This window comes from Eutrigla gurnardus, assembly GCF_963514095.1.
Source record: "Eutrigla gurnardus genome assembly, chromosome: 8".
Taxonomy (NCBI): Eukaryota; Metazoa; Chordata; class Actinopteri; order Perciformes; family Triglidae; genus Eutrigla; species Eutrigla gurnardus.
In genome coordinates, this window is record NC_139922.1 from 27,802,093 (window position 1) to 27,824,657 (window position 22,565).

The 22,565-nt window shown below is 45.6% G+C and overlaps 2 protein-coding genes across 3 annotated transcripts; both read left to right on the top strand.

Moving 5' to 3' along the window:
* Positions 1 to 552: 552 nt before the first annotated feature.
* On the top strand, positions 553 to 4,356 carry LOC311017741 (prostaglandin E synthase 3-like). Its single transcript, XM_084016314.1, has 8 exons — positions 553 to 708; positions 1,998 to 2,111; positions 2,225 to 2,294; positions 2,407 to 2,505; positions 2,613 to 2,702; positions 3,335 to 3,391; positions 3,569 to 3,596; positions 3,707 to 4,356. Coding segments are annotated over exons 1-8 (480 nt in total). The 5' UTR covers positions 553 to 706; the 3' UTR covers positions 3,727 to 4,356.
* A 1,447-nt stretch (positions 4,357 to 5,803) lies between these two features.
* Positions 5,804 to 22,360, top strand: baz2a (bromodomain adjacent to zinc finger domain, 2A). Of its 2 annotated transcripts, none has more exons than XM_084015350.1 (30): positions 5,804 to 5,891; positions 7,250 to 7,373; positions 7,515 to 8,402; positions 9,233 to 11,266; positions 11,383 to 11,652; positions 11,760 to 12,122; positions 12,253 to 12,316; positions 12,697 to 12,805; positions 12,931 to 13,032; positions 13,201 to 13,423; positions 13,562 to 13,623; positions 13,714 to 13,779; positions 13,875 to 14,267; positions 14,357 to 14,611; positions 14,706 to 14,920; positions 15,009 to 15,083; positions 15,160 to 15,331; positions 15,416 to 15,478; positions 15,565 to 15,709; positions 15,825 to 16,429; positions 16,533 to 16,890; positions 17,068 to 17,223; positions 17,352 to 17,512; positions 17,658 to 17,723; positions 17,814 to 18,097; positions 18,181 to 18,316; positions 18,416 to 18,562; positions 18,828 to 19,090; positions 19,207 to 19,350; positions 20,491 to 22,360. In XM_084015350.1, exons 2-30 carry the CDS (start codon positions 7,250 to 7,252, stop codon positions 20,648 to 20,650), a joined length of 8,103 nt encoding a protein of 2,700 aa, XP_083871476.1. In that variant the 5' UTR covers positions 5,804 to 5,891; the 3' UTR covers positions 20,651 to 22,360. The 2 variants fall into 2 exon arrangements, with proteins under 2 accessions (XP_083871476.1, XP_083871477.1); XM_084015351.1 differs by lacking the exon at positions 5,804 to 5,891 and adding an exon at positions 5,901 to 6,007.
* The last annotated feature ends 205 nt before the right edge of the window (positions 22,361 to 22,565 follow it).

Sequence of the window (22,565 nt, forward strand, 5' to 3'; positions counted from 1 at the left end):
TAATCTAGAAAGTTATCGACAGATTAATGTGGGAATTAATTGATAATTATGGTATTTGTTGTCTTTAATTGGCCTTGTATAATATAATTATATATTATAATATAATATAAATAATATATTGTGCTGTCTTGCCCATTTTACATTGTTTTGTGTAATTATTCCAGATATATTTACCGTATAGCGTGTACCGAAACCTCTGGTAAATGCAGCCAATTGAAAATATACGTAATCTATACCACAGCCTTGCTTTCTGTTAATATAATCGGGGATTATCTGAAACATAATCTGAAACGCAACCGGATGAATCTGTACATTGTGTTCGCCCCAACGTTCAGGTTAGTCGAGGCGACCACGCTGGGTGGTACCGTGGTACGAAAACCGTTGCAAATCACGTTGGATTGGTTCCACATCAGATTACAACGATGCCTCCTTCTTCTTCTTCTTCCCCCGTCGCCCGCGCGCACACCCGTACAGCCGAAAACCTCTAGAAACGTCTAGTACGCTCCATCTACGTCACCGCTGACATTCTCATCGCGGGATACGCAGGAAGATCCGGAGTAGAGTCCACCGTGCTGCTAGAGGCGTTTGCGCTGCTTGTGTTTTGTGGGCAAAGCGTTCATTATTTTTTTTTGTGCAGCACATCCACCTTCACTTTCCACCGGACTTTTTTTGGGGGGAAAAGGAAAGCCTACTTCACGTCAAGAGAATGTAAGTTGTGGAAAGTTAAGGCGGATAGGGCAACGGTAGCGGGACGTGGGGAAAAGCGCCATAGTAACGTTAACAACCTGCTTAGCTTAGCGAGCTAAGCTAACGTTAGCCGTGTGACAACATGCTTTTTTCTCTCGCTAAGGCGGGAGGTTGGCCTTGCCTCAATGGGCTGCAAACTAACGGTAACACGTTGGGCCTCATAGACTAGGTGGGATAACACAGTGCACCTTGTTAAACCGGCGTTATCCGGTAAACAAATCCGCCTACGTCTGCCCCCAATAGCACGGGCCAGGTGCAACCGCATGGCTTAACGGACGTAGTGGCTCAGCGTTGTTAGCTTCGGCTAGCAAAAGAGCGTTCATTCAACGATTCCGTCCAGAGGGGCTAGCTTTAAGATTAGCATCGGGTCTCTTTGCGTTTTTTTTTATTTATTATGTTTTTACAAACGTAAAACAAGGGAGGCACCTGCGAAGCTAGCACAATGTCGCGAAGTGATTAACGTTTTTTTTTTTTTTTTTTTTGCGTTTAACGCTTAGCTTCCACGCGCCCCGGCAACTGCCTCGCCTGCTGCACGTTAACGTGCAACGCTAAGAGGATTTAGCTAATGATTTCATTGTTTTATGTTGTCAGTTTTAAATGCCAAGAGCAATATTGTGTCGTGCAGAAGAGTTCACTGAATAAAATAAATATTAACTTTATTAATAAACCTGAAGTCACTGAGTCGTTAACTGATTAGTGCCGGTCTGTCCCTCATGCACGCGTCATTTGAACACAATGAATTCTTCTCTTCTAACTGATCTTGAATTAAATTGAGCTTCACTCGTGTTAAACTTTAAGACATCCATCTCGCCTATCTTCATGCAATGATGAATACTTTTGCACCTATGTTTTTAAAAAAATACAATAATGTATAGCCGGGGAGCTTTAGGGGCTGATACCCACCCAAAACTGTGGATTTGATTCGTCAGGCTCCGCATATGTTCTCCACTTTTTGAGGAGTACATTGTGTAACTGGATGCACTGTGGCAACCTGATACCGAGGCTTTTTGATGCCTGAAGGCTGCCTCACCTGTTACCAGCATGGTGATCTGTATCATGCATTTTTAATGCACAGTTGTGGGTCAGATGAGTTGCTCTGTTGTACACAAAATAGGAAAATTTGGCAGTTTTTCTCTGTCTATAAGTACATTTATCTAGTAAACTATTCATGTTTTGTGACAGACTGAATGTATATATATATTATATGTTATATATGTGTTGATATTCACATCCTCCATGTTTCTTCACAGGCATCCAGCAACTGCAAAGTGGTACGATAGGAGGGACTCTGTTTTTATAGAGTTCTGTGTAGCAGACAGCAAAGATGTTAAAATCAATTTTGATAAAGCAAAGTGTGCTTTCAGGTACGTTTTGTCTCATGTTGATTCTCAGTAAAGACCTCGAGTTGTATTTAACCATGAATTTACTGTTAAATGTTCTTACAAGTGAAGATGTTTTTCTCTTTTTTCCCCCCCAGTTGTCTCGGAGGAACTGACAATGTCAAACATGAGAATGAAATAGACCTTTTTGAAGCCATCGATGAAAATGTGAGTTACATGATTAATAATCTTTCAAATATTTAGATGCTATTATAGATTGCATTGTACATAAAGCAGACTGACACTCACAATGATACATTTTCTTTCTATTTCAATGCAGGAATCCAAACTTAAACGCACAGACCGCTCAGTGTTGTGCTATTTAAGAAAAGCACAGCCAGGGAAGCCGTGGCCGAGGCTAACGAAAGAGAAAGCCAAGGTCAGTTATACACAAACGGTGGTTAAATGTAAAGCAGAGTGAGTCATAAATGTGAACAGTTAACATCTGATTCATGTAAATGGGAAAATGCTGTTGTGTTTTCACAGCTGAGTTGGCTTAGTGTCGACTTCAACAACTGGAAGGACTGGGAGGATGACTCGGATGAGGAGATGGGCAACTTCGATCAATTCTCAGACGTAAGCACTCTGTATTGATTAGTGAGGGTGAAGTCATTCCTGATTACCTTAGAAGATGTTAAAAGTTGGACGAAATTTAAGAGCCTTTTCTAAATTGTTGCTTTTAATACCATCAGTCAAAGTCACAAACAAGCCCCACCCCAGAAAAAAACCCAGTCACGGCATTTGGCCAAAACCCAAAATATATGCTTAAATAATGTGGAACAAAATGATGGAATTGAATGTTTTTACATTTTTGATTGAAGGTTTTTCAGTTTTCCCTTCTGAAAACTGATGGCACACAGTCCCAATTTGATATTTATATAAACTGAATGTTTCACACTTAAAATATCACTTAGATTTTAAGTAAACATGCTTGATATTTGCCAATAATATGATACAGTGATTGGTACCATGAGGAAAACGGTGAGATTGGTACATCCCTATAATCTTGCTGTAAGCTGTTAGACGTATTAACCGCTGTAGGAAAATTCAACTCTAAATATTTTTATTATAGTTATTTGATAATTCTTTGTGGCTTTTTGAGAGAGATGCTCCGTTGTTCTGCTTTGAGTGCTCAGGATGATTTCAGGATTTGTTTAAGGAGAAACTTTTTTTTTTAATGGACAATCATTTTGGGTTTAATATTGCAGATGATGAACAACATGGGAGGTGAGGATGACCTGCCTGATCTAGATGGTGCAGAGGATGTAAGAATCTTTTATGTTTTTACTTCATTTCTAAGCATTGAGCTTATAATCAGGAATAAAAAGTGATAATTAATCAGATATTTATCAGCATCTTAGTAAAGGCCTGTCATGTTATTGTAGTGAACCATTAAATCAGGTTTTAACGCCTATAATTTTTAAACCCTATCTCTTTTTTAGGAGGAGTCTGCAGATAGCGATGACGAGAGTAAGTATTTATGAATCAATTGTGTATGCATGTGAAAGCTTACACGTTTAATTTTGTCTTGTTGTCTGGTTTTAATGTAATTTCTGCTCCTTTTTTTTTTTTTTTTTAAGAAATGCCAGATTTGGAATAGATGACTGTAAGACTCTGGAAAGAAGATGGAAGAACAGAAGGCAAGAGGAATCATAACAAATGTATATCTTGAAAATCGAAGGCAGTGACAAACAACTGTACATATGAGTCAGTAGCCATATTTAAAATCCATAGCCTCGGCTCCAAACTCTTGACCGATCAGTACACTGAAGGTTGATATGCATGGTATTGTACAGAGCAGCTATCTCCACTTCCATTTGCTGTACTGCACCTTTTTTGGGCATCTTGTTTTACTGTTAAATATTACAAGTAAGCACACATCATTTGTTGGAAAAAAAAAAAAGCTGTGTAGTTGTTCTCAACTGAGCAATACGTGTTATATACGGAGTTACAATTAGTTTGCGGATTAATTGTGGTTTAAAAATGATTAGGCCCACCCATTCCCAATGTTGTGGTTTTTTAAAGTAAGTTGACCAGTGTAGTTTATCTTTTGGATTAAAAAAAAAAACACTAGCTATGTACATCATAAGAACTAGTTACATTTATTGATTGGGTTCCTCTAAAGCCTTCCATGTGCCGTAAATTAGATATCCAGGAAGCCAGTCTTTGTTTCCGTGGCTTAACCTTTCAGCTTACATGTTTCCCTTTACTTCTTGTTTAATGTTTGTAAAATTGGACTATAGCTAAATCATTGCAGCATCTTCCCAGTTCATCACCTGCTTTGGTACTCTGAATGGATTCTACATATTAACTATCTTAACAGTTCTTCTCTCCATACCCAGCTAACACACACACTCATGTTAGACTGCAGAAGCAAGGTGAAGTGTTTTGCAACTGATAACGAGGCTCGAGACTTAAATTGGGCCTCGGCGTCACGTGGTTTGTTGCTATTCTCCAGGTTCTTTCCGTTTGTTCATCTAGAAAGAGCCTCCCTTCTTGGTGGGGGGGCGTGCCGGAATGATACGGCGATGTGTAATGACCAAATTATATTTGCACTGTCAATAAAATACAAGGGGAGACAATGTTGAATTACAGTGGAAATTCTTTTTTTATTGTCTACATCTTTCTAATAAACTGTTTAAGAATCATTTTAAATGTCTTTTTTTTTTATTAAATTACGTTTGACTTGTGTTTTAAGTTTCCCTTAATTCAATGAGTGCCTTTTTTAAAAATTGGTAATTGTTGTAGGAGCAAGTTGAGCTTACCTGGGTGCAGATCCTTCAGGTGAAATCCAGTGGACATTTGCTGTAATTACACTTAACTGTAAACCTTTAAGATTAATAACCTTAAGGCTCCATCTCTGCAATAAGGTGCATTGATAATCATTTTTTTTACAATACACTGCCCCCGCCCCCCACGGTAATAAAGTTGATTAGTTTGAATTATAATCCAGTATTTCTACTTGAATATAATTGTTGTGTGGCTTACCGTGTTCTGGCGCTAGGACCCTGAAACCTGCAGCTCCTTCGGCCCAGCATATTAGCATACTTCCTCTACAGGCCTGATTTCCTAACTGTCATTTCCGAGAAAGGTGACTGTAATTTGCAGTCTTTGTTTCCTGTTTTCACCCTGAAGCACATTAAAAATAAAAGCGTACATTTTGACAGTCACTGTCTGCATGTCAGAGGACGACTCTTGGTTTTAGATTATCACAAGATATATTAAAATAGCTGTTAATCTCAACCGATCAAAAACATGAAAAGTTTTTATTTATGGGGGGGGGGGGGAGAGAAGCCCTCATACAAATGATAAATCGTTCATTAAAAAAATAAATAAATAAATACAAACTTGGATCAGAATTAACATTGGCCGTTAACTACTTTTGCTGGTGTTTTTACAGTGGTGAAAAGTATATATATTTTTTTTATTCTATTTGTATTTATTTATTCATAAATATAGTGTTACATATCAATGTATCAGTAATAATAATGTAATAATTCCTGTTGCGAAACTTTTACTAATAATAGCAAATCGTAATGTAGTGAATAATAATTATTTTATTATTGTTATTATTATTATTAGTATTATTATTAGTATTATTATTATTATTATTGGGGATTTTCTTGTGAAGTCTAGTGAAGTAACGTGACCGGATGTGTACTTGGTTGACGTTGGGACTTTTAACGCTGCTACTCATCGCTCCGTTCTGTGATCATGGCTGAACTGGACCACACCAGCCATGTTTGCTAATTTAAAACCCAAAAGGTTAGGGGGAATTGTTGTTTATTATTTACTTCTGTGCAATCTTCACACTCTCGTTTAGACGAAGCTTTTTAAACGGCACCGTTGCGCCTTCGAAATCCCCCGGATTGAAAAAAAAGGTTGGATAGCTTTATCTGAAATTTCAGCGAAACTTTTGATGGTGGTGGTGGTGGTGGTGTAGCAGGAGGAGGATGCTCTCCAACACACAAAAAATTGTCTGTGTGCGTGCAGCGTAAACAATGTAACTTCATCTGGCTGCTAGCTAACGTTAGCACCTTGAACAAAAGGGGGAGAGAGAGTAGCAGCACGCCTCCCATCTGTTTTAACGAGCGACTCCCAAAGTGAATTGTTAGTCGTTATCAACACACCGGCTGTTTTTTTTTTTTTTTTTTTGGATCATGGGCATCCATGGGATCCACACCAGCGTGGTTGCGGTGTCTTCTATTACCTGGCTATTAGCTAACATCGCAGCACCAACTTGTACTCTGGGCGAACGTTGATGATGCTAGCGGTTAGCTATAGCTAGCTAGCGTGCGCTGCGCTGCTTTTTTTTTAGCCTCGGCTTCTATTGTGATGATTTAGCTAAATAACCTTGGAGCCGGAGAACGGGGGGTATCTTTTTATTTTTGTCCACTCGTTCACGGTGAAGTAAACGGTACGTTGTTTAAAAAAAACACATTGACGTGGAACGTTTTTCCGCCGTTAGCTCGGCTGACTTAGCGGCGCTTTAAAATGGATTGTTCGGGAACGCAGCTAGCGCGACTCGGGCTAGCTGCGTCTGCTGCTTTTTTTTCCGCGACGGCCTTGTTGAATTAGGAAATCAAGCTACGTTTTGTGTGTAATACGTGGATACGGTGCCTGTTAAAACAGCGGGGCCTCGAAGTGTCTGTAAATGTATATCATCGCTAATCCTCTCGCCCTCCTCCATTGTTACTCGGCCTCTCGGATACTGTAACTGGCTCCGGGGCCGTGCGTTCATCGTGGTGGTGGAGGGAGGCTTGTGTGCTCGCATTAGCAAGCAGCGAGCTCATCAGCGCTAGTGATGAGCTTTTTTTCCTCTATCGTAATATTCCGGTTGTCCATTACGCGGGGCCCTGGCATCTGCTGTTGCTGGCTGCGACATTTTGACGGGTTGTTGTTGTCGGAGCGAAATGGTGTTTTGTCACAAGCGGCAAAGGCAAATGCACCCCAAAATAAAATCACCCAGAAAATAAGAAATATCATACACGTTAGATGCATGCATGTTAATTAAAAAATAATAAGTGTTATTCATAGAGCGCCCCCCCTCTCCACGTCTGTACATTTTACTGAATGGATGTGGAATATCTTAAATCGTATTTTTTTGTTTTGTTTTTTTCCAGATGGAGTCAAATAATCATTTCAACTATGGCACCCACTCCTCAGCAAACTCAGGACTGAAACTCTCCTCAGGGGATTCACTTTATACTAACGGGTCCTCCATGAGTTTTCCTCAGCAGGGGAAGAGTGAGTGTTGTTTTTTTATTATTTTTATTTCTTGCACTGTAAAAATGAGCTTTATTGTGAAATATTTGTGTCGGTTCATGTAGGCAGACTTCACTTTCTCTTTCACTTCTTAACTGGCCTGATGTTGTTTTTGTCTCGCAGATATGAACGGCGAAATGAATGTCAATGGCGTCACTACTGTACTCGGGTCTGGCGTGCCCGGTTCCCACCCGCCGACGGCTCCTTACCCACACATGAGCAACCACCACCAGAGCAGCATGGGCTACGACTACTTGTGGGGAGGGGGGCACCCGCAGTACAGTCCAGCCATGGGCGCCTCGCCTGGGCACGGGATGCACCAGAAGCAGCCTACGCCTGGGATGGTGCAGCCTCAGTCACAGCACCACTTCCAGGGTCACGGACAGTACCAGCTGAACGGGGGCGTTGAAACCTCCCACCAGTCGCCGGCGGCAGGCCCACCAAACCTGCCCGTGACTGGAAATCAGTACTGGAATAGGAGTAACCCTGGACCACAGCAGATGGGTTATAATTCCCACAGCATGTACGGGAGCTTCCAGAGTCAGGCACATCCTGGAATTAGACCATCCCAACATCACCAGCAGCAGTCCTTACAACCGGCCCCACACCAACCGTCACAGCAGCACCTCCACTCCCATCGTCACCCACACCACCATCACCAGCAGCACCAACAACCACAGCATTATGGTCTGATGCCTAACGGGATGCCCTACTACCAGCATCAACCCCAGCACCCGTCCCTGCCCTCTCCCCAGCAGCCGTCGCAGCAGTCTCAGCCCCAGAGCCAGGCTCAGATGATGTCCCCGGCTTCCCAGAGTTTTACCCCTTCACATGGCAGCCCACAGCACCACACTTTAGGCAGAGGGGGCACTGGCAGCCCTCTCCCCGTGGGAATGTCCACAACCACAATGATGTCCCCATCAACGGGCCAGGACGGTGGATCACCCAAGGGTCACAGCAGGGAACGGAGCCCCCATGCCAGCAATGTGGGAATATCTACTGTCATGCAAGGTGACGCACTTTACACTTTGACCTTACAGATGTGTTTGTGGATCTTCTTGACTAACTTTATCATCAATCCTTTTGTATTTCTCTAGTTTCCATTAAAAAGTCAATACTATTATATTTGTGCCAGACACTGCTGGGATCCATCTAACCTTTTATATAATCATACATTCTCTTCAATCAACCACTACTTTACATTTCCTCATTTTATCCTACCAGTAAACTGATATTCTTATAGTCATATGGTCTTCTTCCTCTTTGGACATACTCGGCCCAGGCAGCTGCTGATCACATTACAACACAAGACTCCCTGGTTGCATTAGTTTTCTCTGGCACCTGTGTAAAGAGAATTATTCAGTATTTGTTAATCATTTATAGTCATTTTGCAAGAAGAAATGCCAACACTTTTTTCACATTATGTTATTTTATGTATCTATTTAATCTTTCTGATACTAAACTGAATATATTTTGGTTTTGCACTTTTGGTCAGACAAAACTAGACTCTAATGAGTTACTTTTGGCTTGGGGAAATTATGACAACCACTGTTCACTATATTTATTGGCAAAATGATTGGTTAAAAAAAATTATGAGCAAATTAATTGACGAAAGCAATGTTATGTAGCCCTACTAATTATTTCTTGCACATGAATGTCTGGTCTGAGGCCAATGCTGCTGCTCAGTGCCAAGATTCCACCAGCAGGTGCCACTGTTTGGTTATGTAAAACCATGACCATCAGATGCTTCTAATACAAAATACACTCACTTGTGAATTCATCATATAAAACACTTGACAGGCTTATTTGTTTACTGACTATTTTGTCTGTTTCCTTCACAGGGCATACAAGAGAAGCTGTCAAGGAGGTAGACACAAGCTACAATGGCATGGAAAGGTCACCTGTTGCCCACAGGCAACCCAAGAGTGTGGCCCATGCGGGACCAGATTTCCATCAGCATTCTGAGCAGACATCAGCTCCACATCCAGAAATGGCTTCCCCCGCCAGAGAGAAGGCTGTAAACACACCTCCCCTGTCCGTGTCATCTCAGCTTTCTGGATCTACCAAGGCTTCAACTCCTCCTCGGGTCTCTGATTCTCCCACATCTGCACCTGGGCCCCCTATAGCGTCGCCCCCTGATGTAGAATTTACTCCATCCCGAATCTCACCGGCCTCCAATGTGTCCTCTACTCCATCTCCAGCTGCTCCACCCAGACTTTCCTCAACTCCGCTAATGACGCAAGGCCTCAGGCCTTCTGCTGCGAGCGAGACATCCCCTGCTGGTTCCAAGCATCTGTCAGCGGCGTCCTCTTCCTCCTCCTTTCCCGCATCACCTCATACGTTGGCCACACCCCTCGCTTCTACCGATTGTGTGTCTAGGCCTGCAGCTGTTTCTTCAGTCTCTCCTACTTCATCGGACTCTGTGACTCATCAAACCAAGTCGTCATTGCTTCCTACAATTTCTGGACCTCATACAACTGCTCCCATCTCATCTCTTCAACAGATGGTTCAAAGGTCCAAGCCACCTCTGATGACATCTTGTTTTCCTGATACACTTGGAGCTCAGCAGGCAAAACCTGGACCCCCAAAATTAACCCCTGGCACTTCATTAATGGGTGCAAAATCCTCCTGTGTGGCTCCACCTCTGGTGTCCGCATCAGGATCTTCAACCTCAACGCCATCTGGCTCTTGTTTATCAATATCAGCACCTCCCTTGACTCTGTCAAAAACTCCCTCAGCTGGCAGTAAATCCGGTGACCCAGGTCCCCCACCCCAACGTCAGGCATACACTTCTCCAGCTGCTGACTCTGGTCTTTCCGCTGCTTCTGCAGCATCCTCACCACCAGGAGCCGTGAGCTTGCCCTCCCCAGCAACCCATGAAAGTCTTACAGTCCGACCTCTGTCTTCCCTACCTCTTCTAACCACTCAAGCCTCCAAGACTGCACCCGCGTCTGCCCCTCCTGCCTTGGTGCCGGTGCCCTCTGTAACGGGTACGTCTTCTGGAGCGGCCCAAGGTCCGGACTCGGAGCAGCATTCTCCTAAAACCGCCACTCCTCATGCGCCGAAGTCAGAGCATTGTGGTGGCAGCGAGGACAGGAAAGCGCTGGCTAACAAACGCAACGGGAAACCAGAGGAAGACGTCCCTCAGCTCGATTCAGGCACGATGAGGACATCGCAGAAGGCGGAAGCTACTGAGACTAATGAATCTGAAATTCACTCGCCCGAATTCCTCACCGATCTTTCTGGCAAACCCGTGCAGGCCACAGTTGCTCCCAAGGATAAACAGATGGCTTCTGAAAAGCGCCCCATGCAAACCAGTATCTGTGAGGCGGAGGACTCCATGACGGAGCAGACTCCACTCAAAAAGTCTTCGCAGCTTTACAGCACAAGGGTAGAAGATATGAGCAACGACGAAGATACTTTTGATAGCTCTTCACACACAGCTTCTTATTTTGATAACAACTCAACACTTGAAACCCCCTCCAGAATCGACGTCAGCTCCGTCTTTGAAAAGACGTCTCTTCTAGACGGCAACAGCTCGCGCTTGGGCGACTCCGCTCGGTCCGACGGCAGCTTTCACCTGAGAAAGGACACTTCTCGCTTTGACAGCACTTCCCATTCAGAAGAGGAACCATCTACAGCGTTCGACACCACTAGAGATAGCAGCTATTCCGTGGAAGACTCCAGAGATGACACGCTGGACTCCACCAGGGACGGGGAAACGTCCGAGGCGGAGGAGACCAAGGACGGCTGTCAAACTGCAGGAGAGTCCATGCTGCAGTCGTCTCTGAACGACACCTCTCAGATGGAAGAGCCTTCTGTCGATTCAAGCGGCGTGTCCGACTCGTTTGTGACGTCCCCGCCAGGTCGTCATGGTACGTTCGAGCGAGTATCACATGAGATGAAAAGCCGTGGTTATTAGTGTAGTTAGACAGATACGGTTTCTGTGTGTTTTCTGAATTATGCTAACACAAAGTTCTTGTTGTTTCAGGACCTGATGCCGAGTGGGGGCCCAGAGGACTTGATACACCAGACTCAGCTGGACGCATCAGCATTAAGACCATCGTTAATGAGGCGGTGACTCCCCCGAGCTTCAAGATGAGAGATGAGAACTTCATTGCCTTCAGTACCCCAGCAGAGAGCCCTGCTGTACACCCACTCCAGCCGGTGACTGATCCGGTTGTTGCTGGAGGACGTCAGCGGAAAACGCCAGGGAAACCACGCAAACCTCGAACTCCAAAGGACTGGAATAAAACCCCAGGTATTTGATATTGTGATTAAAAAAAAAAAAAAAAAGTGTGTGTGTATAAAATGTAAAAATATTTAAGAAAAAATCATCAATTCCATTGTTTCCTCTTTATTTTTAAGTTCCTGAGGAGGCCCAGCGGAAACCTCGGGCTCGAACCCCCAAAGTGGATAAGACGAAGACTGAAGATGAGGGAGGCAACAAAGAGGTGGTGGCCAAGGGCAGGAAGAGGAACAAGTCTCTCAAGGTGGATGTTAAAGAAACATCAGGTGCATGTGGAGAGGCTGGGCCTCCCGCCGGGGAGCTCGACACCGTCACGGCCACGATAGAAGCAGTTCTGGTCGACGCGGCAGCTTATACGTCGGCCGAGAAACCCAAGAAAGCAAAACGGGTCAAGAAACAAGACCAGGATGGAAACGTGGCAAACACGCCTGTCGAAAAGACCGCCGACGATGTTGATGACGATGACGACAGCTCCACTGCAGGTAATGAGGGAGGTTGGTGGTTCTCTAGTGAGGGCGTTCCACATTATGAAATGGACCTCTTTGTTGAGACGTGATATCAAAGTGAGACGGTCTAAAGCTAAATGTGCTTTTGTGCATTTTCTTGGAACAGGTGAATCTAACAGACAGAGGAGGGTTGCAACTGAGGAGCAGGTTCAGTTCCCAATGCAGCATGGGTAAATCTTTTTTCTTCTATTGTTCATATGAGAACTATAATATTAAAAATGTTTAAAACATGCCTAACAAGAATACATTTTGAGTTAGCTGGATAACTATCCTGACCAAAGCCCAGTTAGATAGACTCTCTACTGTAATCAGATACATATTTAATTTATTTATGCATTGAAGTCTTTTCATGTTTTCAAAAAACATAAATGTTGGGAGGGATTTTGTAAATAACTCGAGAAGAACTGGACTTCCTCCTGTAACACATCTTGTTTTAGCTCTAGAAAATGTTATTTAGTTTTGAAAAGTTTTCAAATGTGTGTTTAGTTATTATTATAATTCTCCTGTTTATAATATTATAGATGTAACAATGAACTCTTAACAATTGCAGTTGGAGGAGAGAGATTCGTGTGAAGAAACTGGAGAACCGCATGAAGGGTGAGACCTGGTACTACACACCCTGCGGACGGAGGATGAAGCAGTTCCCAGAAATAGTCAAGGTACGTAGTAAACAATAAACATGCATTAGTTATTAAAACCGTAGTCTTTCAAGGCAAATAACACGGCGATGTGTTGATGATGTGAAAACCCTGACTGTAATTTTCTTTCTTCTTGTGTCTTCCAGTACTTGAAGAGGCACACGGACAGCGTGGTCAGCAGAGAACACTTCAGCTTCAGCCCACGCATGCCCGTCGGAGACTTCTATGAAGAAAGGGAAGCTGCTGAGGTCAGTATGTTTTACGAGCACTGGTCAGTTTATTTTTCCTGTGCTAGCAGAATGTAAAATCTGTTTGCAGATTCACGGATTTATAGCTAAACTACTGTGCAGCTTTAACACACATTCATGGAAGTGTAGAAGTTTGGGGGATGCATCAATCTGTACACTATGTCACAGGGTAAGCAGTGGTTCCTCTTGGCTAATGAGGAGGTTCCCTCTATGATCATGGCCATCACCGGCCGCCGAGGTCGACCGCCCAACCCCGATAAAGAGAAACCTCGCAGGGTTCGTGGCCTGAAGGGGGGGCCGGCCCGCCGCCCCGGTAGACCTCCCAAACCCAAGATGATTGACCTCCTTAGCAAAGTTGACGCTAAGCTTTTGAAGCGACTCGAGGCCAAGGGTGAGTGGATGTAGACTGGAGGGTGGCACACGGGGACATGTTTATAGCTAGAAGTTAAGACTTGGCACACAGGAGTCTTAAAACCAGATGATTTGCACATAACCTCAAGAACTTACTCTTCATATTTCTGTTTTATAGAAGCTCTCACCGAGGAGGAAAAGGAGAAACTTGCAAAAATCAAAAAGAAAATGAAGAGGAAGGTACGTAGTTGTGTTCATGTGGTTTATAATGTTGAGCTGCTACGCTGACGACCTTCATCCTGATTGTGTTGCTGCTGTTTCATCATTTAGGCCAGAGTGAAGAGACGGGAGGATACGAAGATTAAGAAGATGAAATTGGAGAAAAAGAAAGCCAAGGTACGGGCAAACACTCGACACAAAATAGTTTGTCAGCCTTTTCATCAGCACCGCCTCACCTTCCACCTGTCCGTTCTTTCCTTTTGTGCATTCAGCTTGAGCAAGAGGCCAAAGACCAAGAGGTCAAAGGCGAACCAGCCGACCCGGCGGCCCCTCAGGCCACGCAGCCGGCACCGGGGGCCGCCGCAGAGCCCAAGAAGCCCGGCCGCCGGAGGTCGGTCAAGGTTGAGGTCCCTCCACCGGTACAGCAGACGGACGAGGAGAGGATAGCCCAGGGTAAGAGGGTGCTGGGTGCTCGGAGTAAAGCCAAGGCTCTGGCTAAAGCCCAGGCGGAGGCGGAGGCGGCTGCTCAGGCTGCTCTGACAGCTAAGAGGGCGGCCGAGAGGAGAGCTCAGGCCCAGAGACGTCTGGAGGAGCGGAAGAGGCAGCAGGTGATCGCAGAAGAGCTGAAGAAGCCCGCAGAGGACATGTGTTTCACTGACCACAAAGTGAGTTTTGTAATCTTTTTCTTTTACTCTACTTAAGCTCTGTGATTGCATTTCAATAATTACCTTTTGAACTTTCTGTCTCCCATCAGCCCCTGCCGGAGCTGTCCCGTGTCCCTGGTCTCGTTCTTTCTGGTAAAGCTTTTGCACACTGCCTGGCTGTGGTTGAGTTCCTGCATGGCTACGGAAAGATCATAGGTCTCAACATCCCCAAGGACATCCCCAGCCTCGCTACCCTGCAGGAGGGTCTCCTGGGCCTGGGCCACAGCCAAGGAGAGGTTCAGGACCTCCTGATGAAGCTGATGGAGGCTGCGCTCCACGATCCAGGCCTGCCGTCATTTTATCAGGTGGCTGAGACGGTTTGAACATTTTCTCCATTATCGCTCTTAAAAATAAAAAAAGCACTGCATTAAACATTTTAATCTCCGTTTTTCTCCTCAGTCTGTGAAGATCCTCGGGGATAAGCTGGTGGAGTTGGAGCTGACCCGCAGCACGGTCTCCGAAGTGCTTCGTGTCTTTTTGGAATCCCACGGGTTCGATACCGAAGTGTGCGACACGCTGAGGACCAAAACGTTTCACGCTCTGCCTCCCGACACCAAGGCGTCCATCCTGGGTTTCCTGGTGGACGAGCTCAACAGCAGCAACATCGTGACCAGGTCAGAACAAGGACTCTCAAGAAAGACTTTTTTTTTTGTCTCTTCCATATTTCTTTTACTTTATTAATATGTGCATTTTATGTTTCAGTGACATCGACAACACGTTAGAAAACATGGCAACTTACAGGAAGAATAAGTGGATCATCGAGGGCAAGTTGCGCAGGTAAGATTGTGGTTTTCTCAAATAAATACATTTTGAAAGTCGTAGGACGTGTTGATCCTGATTGCTTTCCTTGCAGACTGAAGGCAGCGCTGTCGCGTCGTACAGGACGCTCGGAGGAAGAGCTGGGTTTCGAGGAGAGGAGGCGCAGTGCTCGAGTAGCGGAGGAGGAGAACCTCGGTCTGGAGGAGGGCGGCGTCGCCGAGAGAGGCAACCGCCGTGCACGCAAAGAAGAGCCCAAACTAAGCGACGTACGTATCTGCTGTTGTGTGTGTTTTTCTCCCACAAATAGAAACAGATTTTTCTGATTAATTTTTTCGTCGTTTCTCCTACAGAGTGAGAGTCCTACCACTGCCAGCATTCCAGAGCTTGAAAGGCAGATCGATAAACTAGCCAAAGTAAGCCAAATGCTAAACAGACGTAGCTCCGTATACATTTATGTTGCTTTTGTATTAAATATTCCTCTTCTTTCGGATCTCCACAGCGCCAAGCATTTTTCCGTAAAAAGCTGCTACAGTCATCTCATTCCATGCGAGCTGTGCTGCTCGGCCAGGACCGTTACCAGCGCAGATACTTGGCCCTACCTCACCTCGGAGGAGTTCTGGTCGAAGGGCCAGAGGAGCTGTTGAGTGAGTTTCAGAATACATTTGAAAGGAAATGTTACGGCTCATATTTTTTTAGACGTAACGACCACTTTGGCTTTTCCATCCCCATCTAAACGTTCTTTATATTTCTAACGTGCAGCTTCTGGAGAAGTCCTTGTAGCAGAGGTTCCTGTCATCTTCCTCAAAAAGGAGCCCAAAGTGGAGGAGATCCCCGTGTCTACCTCTCCCCCACCCACTCTACCTTCCTCTCCTTCCTCCACCACCGCTGCCCAGATAATGTCCCCGGAGGAGGACGACCTCCCCGGCACCGCGTCCCTCATGAGCAGGCCGAGAGGCCGAGGACGGCCCCGGAAAATCAAACCGGAAGTGGAGCTTCACCTCCGCACGGCGAAGATCCGCCGCCGGCGTCGAAGCAGCGCCAGGTCGGCGGGCGAAGAAGTGCCGGGATCGCCCAGCTGTGGCACACAAGACCTCACGCAGGCTGCTTTCCAGAGCTGGCTCAGCCAATCGCAGGAAGGGTCGACCAACGGCACGTGCTCGACAGCAGGCGACGCTCCGGAGGGAAACCGACCGGAGGAGAGCGTGAAGGAGATGGCGGAGAAACAGGGACAGTGGTTCAACCTGCTCCCCAAACAACCGTGTGACGATAACTCTCTGACCGAGCCTCAGACACCCAGCTCTCCCCTGAAACTCCTCCCACAGATCTCGAGCGCACTGTCTGCACTCGCCGCTCCACTCGTGCAGGTTTGCCAACACGATCAGAACTGCACATACAGGACATTTTGCTGAAATAATTTCATGTCTTCTGTGTGATGTATGAATAAATAATCTCTCCCCCACTCCTCAGCCCGACCCGCTCTTCCCATGCCTGACTCCTGCTGACCCTTTGACCCCAGCAACACCACAGGACGTTCCCTCCATACTACCTGCTTCTGCTGTTCCCGTCGGTTCCCCAGCACCACCTCTCCCTCAGCTGGATCCAGCTCCCATTCCTCCCGCCACGCCTGCTCCGGCGACCCCCGCCAGGCCAGCTCGCAGGCGGAGGAGGGGCAGCAGAGGCAGCAGTCCCGCCCGCAGAGGGGCCAGAGGAGCTGCCGCTGCAGCCGCAGCTGCAGCCAAGCGGCGTGGCCGCCCCCCCAACTCGGTGTTCCAAGAGCTCGAGCAGCAGTACTTCACCCAATTGGTGGTCAAGCCCATACCAGCATGTAAGTAGGATCTGGTTAAAACGTGTGAGAGATGTTCGTTCTCCTAAACTTAACAGTGAGAGCTGGGCTTCCACTCTGCTGAAATGAAGTGTACATGTAGAGGAAACACATACATCCTGGTCGTTTATTGTTCTCAGTGTCTTATTTCTAATGAGTAATGCTTTTGTTTCTTTCCAGCGATGGTGCGTGGCTGGTGGTGGATCAAGGATCCAGAGGAACTGTATAGCACCTTACAGGCCCTCCATCCACGGGGCATCAGGGAGAGGGTGCTCCACAAGCATTTGGCCAAACACATGGAGAACTTGGCTGAGCTGTGCACCAAACCCATCAACGGTGAGTGTTGATGCTAAACGGAGCATCTCAGCATTTGAGCTCTGATCAATTCATGTTTGTACTTGACGTCATCGTAATTCATACTTCCCCCCCCCCCCCCTTCCGTCACACCCGTTCTGGATGGATAGACCCCATGTTTGAGTTGAAGCTGGAGCAGAAGGATGTGCTCATGGAGGCTCTGCAGCAGCCCTGGCAAGTGCAGGAGAAAGCGATGGAGACTGACATCAACGCCCTGCAGTGGGTGGAGGACCTGGAGCAGCGGGTCATCGCCGCCGACCTCCATCTCAAGGTGAGAAACCGCTGCATTTTCATCCTGCGTCTCTCTCTATTCTGCATCGTCTGATCGATCAATGGCTATCGCTTGTCAATAAGTTGAGTTATCAAATTCAAATGTGATATTTTTCACTCATATCTGATATTTGTGCTTGGACCAGGCGGCACCTCAGGGTGCAGTGAACGAAGCAGAACCCAACACGGAAACACCAATGGCAGAATTCCAGGTAACCATTAAAACTTTTATTTTTTTTGCCTCAGTTATTAAGTCTCCTTCACTGATACTTACACTCCCAGCCTCCTTTTTCCCCCCCCAGCCCTACACGATCCCAGATCCAGACTCCACGCGTGACGACCTCCAGTACTACGAACACGACACGGACCCGCGTGACGACTGGATTGTCCGCACCAAGAAAGAGTGGTCCGGTCTGCCACGCATCGCCACCCACCCGCTGGACTTGGCGATGCTGCGGTTGGCCAACCTCGAGCGAAACATAGAGAGGCGCTACCTGAAGGAGCCGCTGTGGAACCCGGCCGAAGTGATGCGCCTCGCCCCTCTGACCCCGACGCCGGGAGAAGAGCATCCGATGGACGTCTTCAGGTGAGATTCTGTCTTTTCTCCTGAGCGTGCCGAAGGAGTTTTCTTCATCGACCTAATTTTCTTTTCCTTTTCGTCCGTTCCAGTCTGGAAAGTGAGATCACGTCTCGACTACGAACGTGGCGACAGGCTCTGGATCGCTGTCGCAGCGCTCCCCAGGTCTGTCTGTGTTTACTGCAGCTGGAGAAGGCCATCGCTTGGGAGAGATCTGTGACGAAAGTGGTGAGGAACTTTACCTCGCAAGACTGTTCTTGGATGAAACACAAAAATAACACAGAATCCATAAATTGTCAAGTTAACAATAAGGACTTTTTTATCCAGACGTGCCAGGTTTGCAGGAAAGGAGACAATGACGATTGCCTGTTGCTGTGTGACGGCTGCGATCGTGGCTGCCACATGTACTGCCTGAGGCCCAAAATCACCCAGGTGCCCGAAGGAGACTGGTTCTGTCCTACCTGCGTTGCCAAGGTCGGAACCCCTCCTGTTTTTAATAAAAAAGACAAATTAGGGCATTTAAAAAATGTTTTGCTGATGGTTTCCTTCCAAGTAATTTGTTCTCTGCTATATCAGAACCAGAAATTGGTTTATGGTGCTCAACGATAAACAAGTACAACGAAAGCCAAGAATCATAAATGAATTATATGATTTATTATTATTTTATTTTTTTTATAAAAATGTCACACAGTTCTGCATCATCTCAACCTGCTTGCCCTTTATCTCCATCTCTCAACAGGACTGCGACACGCCACGCTTGTCCAAAACGAGGACCAGGGTGAAGAAGAGAAGATATGAAGACGACAGCTCTGAAGACGAGACGACGCCGACCACGCGCCGTAGTGGCGGCGGGGGTGGTGGTGGTGGCGGCGGTGGTATGGCAACGCGGTTCAAGGAGACCGTGACGCCCCCCTCATCTTCCTCTCGTCACTCCGGAGAAGGAAGCGCCGCCAAACGCCGTCGCATGACGACACGCAACCAGCCGGACCTCACCTTCTGCGAGTGAGTGCTCCACCTCATCAGCGCCGAGCTGCTCGCAGGAACAACGGTCTCATTAATGTGACACAACGGTGTTTTATTGTCCACGGGGTGATTTGTGTTGATTATTTTCTTGCCAGGATCATTCTCATGGAAATGGAGGCTCATACAGACGCCTGGCCGTTCCTTGAACCCGTCAACCCCCGAATGGTGCCGGGCTACCGCCGCATCGTCAAGACCCCCATGGACTTCCTCACCATGAGAGAGAGACTGCTACAGGGAGGGTAAGAGCAGATCACGCCACAGCTGGCATTACTACTTTATTTAGGAGCTCTCATGCACAACAGTTAAATGTTATTGAGGGATGTTGATTCTCCTCCATTCAAAATGGGAAAATAAAACAAACAAAAAGATTGTTGTTGACTATGCAACTGTAGAATGAATGGGAAATCAGGACACCATCAAAACAGTGAAATATTTTACTGTAAGCGTTAACAGAAAACATGATTTCTCATAATTAAAATGGGACAAAATGACATACGTGATCACAAATATGACGACTTTTAGACTTTTAGAGCCAAACAAATTTCTAGAAGATGGAAAAATAGAAAATTGTCTCATAATCGGACTCAACGACAAAATAGAGGATCTTAAAATCAGTTTCTTTTATAAAAAAAAAGTAAGACGACCCACAACATAAATGTTATTGTTCAAATCAAATGCTCTGACAAATGGACCAATCCGGTGTCGGGAGAGTTTATAAGCTCCTCCCATTTCACTCGACAGAATAAAATGATTGGATTTTGTCCCCTATTGCCCCCCTATGGAAAAAAATTATCGTCATGATCATCCAAAAAACGAGACTCCCATAGATATGAGTATGTATAGGATAGAAATGTAAATGCTGCAATACCCATAAGTGGCCACAACGTGGCTACAATGTATAGGCAGTAGGATTATTTTACACCAGGGCATTTGGACTCGAGTACTGAGCTTCTGACTGATGTTTCCGATGGAAACGGGAGGAATTTGATATCATGATATCATTGGCTGTTCTACTAGCTGATGTAAGCACGCGTCATGTTTTGTTTCCCAGAAAGAAAAATATTTAAAAAATCAATTCTGTTTCTTTGGGGTCTATATTGTTAAATCGGTGTGCAATATGTAAACATATGTTGTCATATGTTGTGTCTGTGGTGTGCACATCTTGATCATCATTAGTGGATGTATTTATTTTTTGGGTTCACTTGTTTGGTCCCCACCAGGGTTGGGTGTGAAAGCCACTTTATGATTTTAAATTCTTCCATCGGAAACCCTGAATTCTATTCTTTCATATGCAGCATTTTCTCCAAACTCTACCATCCATTCTGAATATCTCACCCCTCTGTGGTCCGTCTTAAACGCCCGTCGTCTCCTTGCTTCAGGTACTGCAGCTGCGAGGAGTTTGCGGCCGACGCTCATCTCGTCTTCAACAACTGCGAGCTGTTCAACGAGGACACGTCGGAGGTGGGGACGGCCGGGCACGCCATGAGGCGCTTCTTTGAGAGCCGCTGGGCGGAGTTCTACTCGAATAAGGACAAATAGGAGCCTAGACTGTGTGCCCCCCCTCCCCCCCTGAATACTGTTGGTGCTGTCACCGTCCCAGTCACACTCTCTCTCTTCATTACTAAGACTTTTCTGGAGGTTCTTCCAGCGATGTGTATTCTCATGTATAGGTATATATGTATAGATTTTTGGCTATTTGTCTGTTATCTGTCCTCTACCGGCCGACTCTTTTTCCAGGCCCACAGCTTGAACCGGCTCAAACTCGTACCACATTCCCCCCCCTCCCCTCATCACGGATTTCACTCTTCATTCCTCCTTTTATTTTCTCCTCATCTTCAACCTCGAGCACATCGTCTCCTGTTTTTGCGTTCTCCCGTCACGTCCTTTCATGAGCTTCCCACGTAGCGAGGCCTTCAGTCCGGCCCCGGTCTCAGGCCCCCTCCCTCCCCAGACTCGTACCGAAGGTCAGAGACCGATCACAGCCCCCCCCCCCCCCCGGACCTGCTCAGCTCTCCGCTCAACGACAAAACGGATCAAAAACCTCCTCGGTGAGCTCGGGGGGGTCTTTTTCTCACTTGTTCAATGGAAATGTAATGTAATGTGGTCTTATGCCTAGAAGTAATTTTTTTGCTCAATATATTTTTATTATATATTCTATATATAAATATATATAAAGATTACAATAGCTGGGATTATTTAATAGCAATAGCTTGTAGTGAATGTGTACAGATTACCTTATAGAGATGTCTAGACGATTTCTGAAAAAGGCCAGTTAAACTAAAAGGAATCTGTTCTTGGACTGTCACAAGTAGATGTTGTATAACCTCCACTTAAAAGTCTTGCACGCCACACCTACACACTTTCACACACATTAACACACACACAGACACACACACACCCACCTGCTGCTGCTGTGTGAAAGACACTGGTTTCTGAACTCTTGGGGATTAATGTAGTCTTGTTCTGTCACTTCTGGGCTTTTAGACTTTTTTTTTTTTTTAATATTTCACTGTCCCTCCTGTTTAAAAGTAAATTATCAGCCACTTACACAGGAGCTGTCACAGACTGTACAGGACTGACACGGCGACTAACGGCTCACACTGAAGTTTTTTGCTCCCGTTTTTACGATAAAATTGACCCCCGAGACTAAATGCAGCTTGGACCGATCGGCGTTGAACATGTTTGTTGGTCTGTAGCTCGTCTGACCAGGAAACACTCGAGGTGGTTGAGGCTGAAATCCTCCTCCCCGTTTTAAAGACTACAGTTGCAAAGGGGCTCCTATGATGAGGTACTGGGCACATTCCTGCCTGGGTTTCTGTCTTAACATTCCTGTTTTGTTTTGTTTTGTTTTTTTGCTGTGAAAGGGCCAACGTATGATGACGCGCGACACGGTCGGCGTGCGACCGAAAAAGGCGACGTGATGACTCCGGTTTTATTTAAACGTGTTTCTTATACACTGAACTCAAACCAGTTGATAGGAAAAATAAACTTTGATGTTCCTCGTTACACTTGAAGGGACAGACGTTTTTTTCAAAAAAAAGAAAAAAAAGACATGAAAAACCAAACGTGGTGTTAAGTGAATTTTTAATAATGTACAGTTTTGGTGAGTTTAAATTTGTTCCTTTATATTTTTAGGACCAATTCATTTTTAAGAGGAGGTATTACGAGACTGTTGTATTAAGGTGATGTAACACGTGTGCATCTGTAGAATGTACTGTGAGTTGAATAAAAACCACATCTAGTAGAGTACATTTTATTTATTTCTCTCTCTCTAGCTTTTTTTTATTTATTTATTTATATATATATAAAATCTTCTGGACGTGTGTTCTCCAAGTTTCTTTTTACATTTGGAGTTCCCGCTCATGTGTTTTCCTCCCACAGTCCAGAGATATACATTAGGCCATTTGGTGATGTAAATTTGCCTATATCCCATATCTATCAGGCCCATTGCATG

Excerpts from the sequence above, each read along its gene's own strand:
- LOC311017741 (XM_084016314.1), top strand. Across the intron at positions 2,112-2,224 it reads AAAGCAAAGTGTGCTTTCAG|TTGTCTCGGAGGAACTGACA; the intron begins GTACGTTTTGTC and ends TTTCCCCCCCAG. Across the intron at positions 2,295-2,406 it reads TTGAAGCCATCGATGAAAAT|GAATCCAAACTTAAACGCAC; the intron begins GTGAGTTACATG and ends ATTTCAATGCAG.
- baz2a (XM_084015350.1), top strand. The coding sequence starts at position 7,250 with ATGGAGTCAAATAATCATTTCAACTATGGCACCCACTCCTCAGCAAAC. Across the intron at positions 14,921-15,008 it reads AGCAGCAACATCGTGACCAG|TGACATCGACAACACGTTAG; the intron begins GTCAGAACAAGG and ends TTTATGTTTCAG. Across the intron at positions 17,513-17,657 it reads CCGCCGACCTCCATCTCAAG|GCGGCACCTCAGGGTGCAGT; the intron begins GTGAGAAACCGC and ends TGCTTGGACCAG.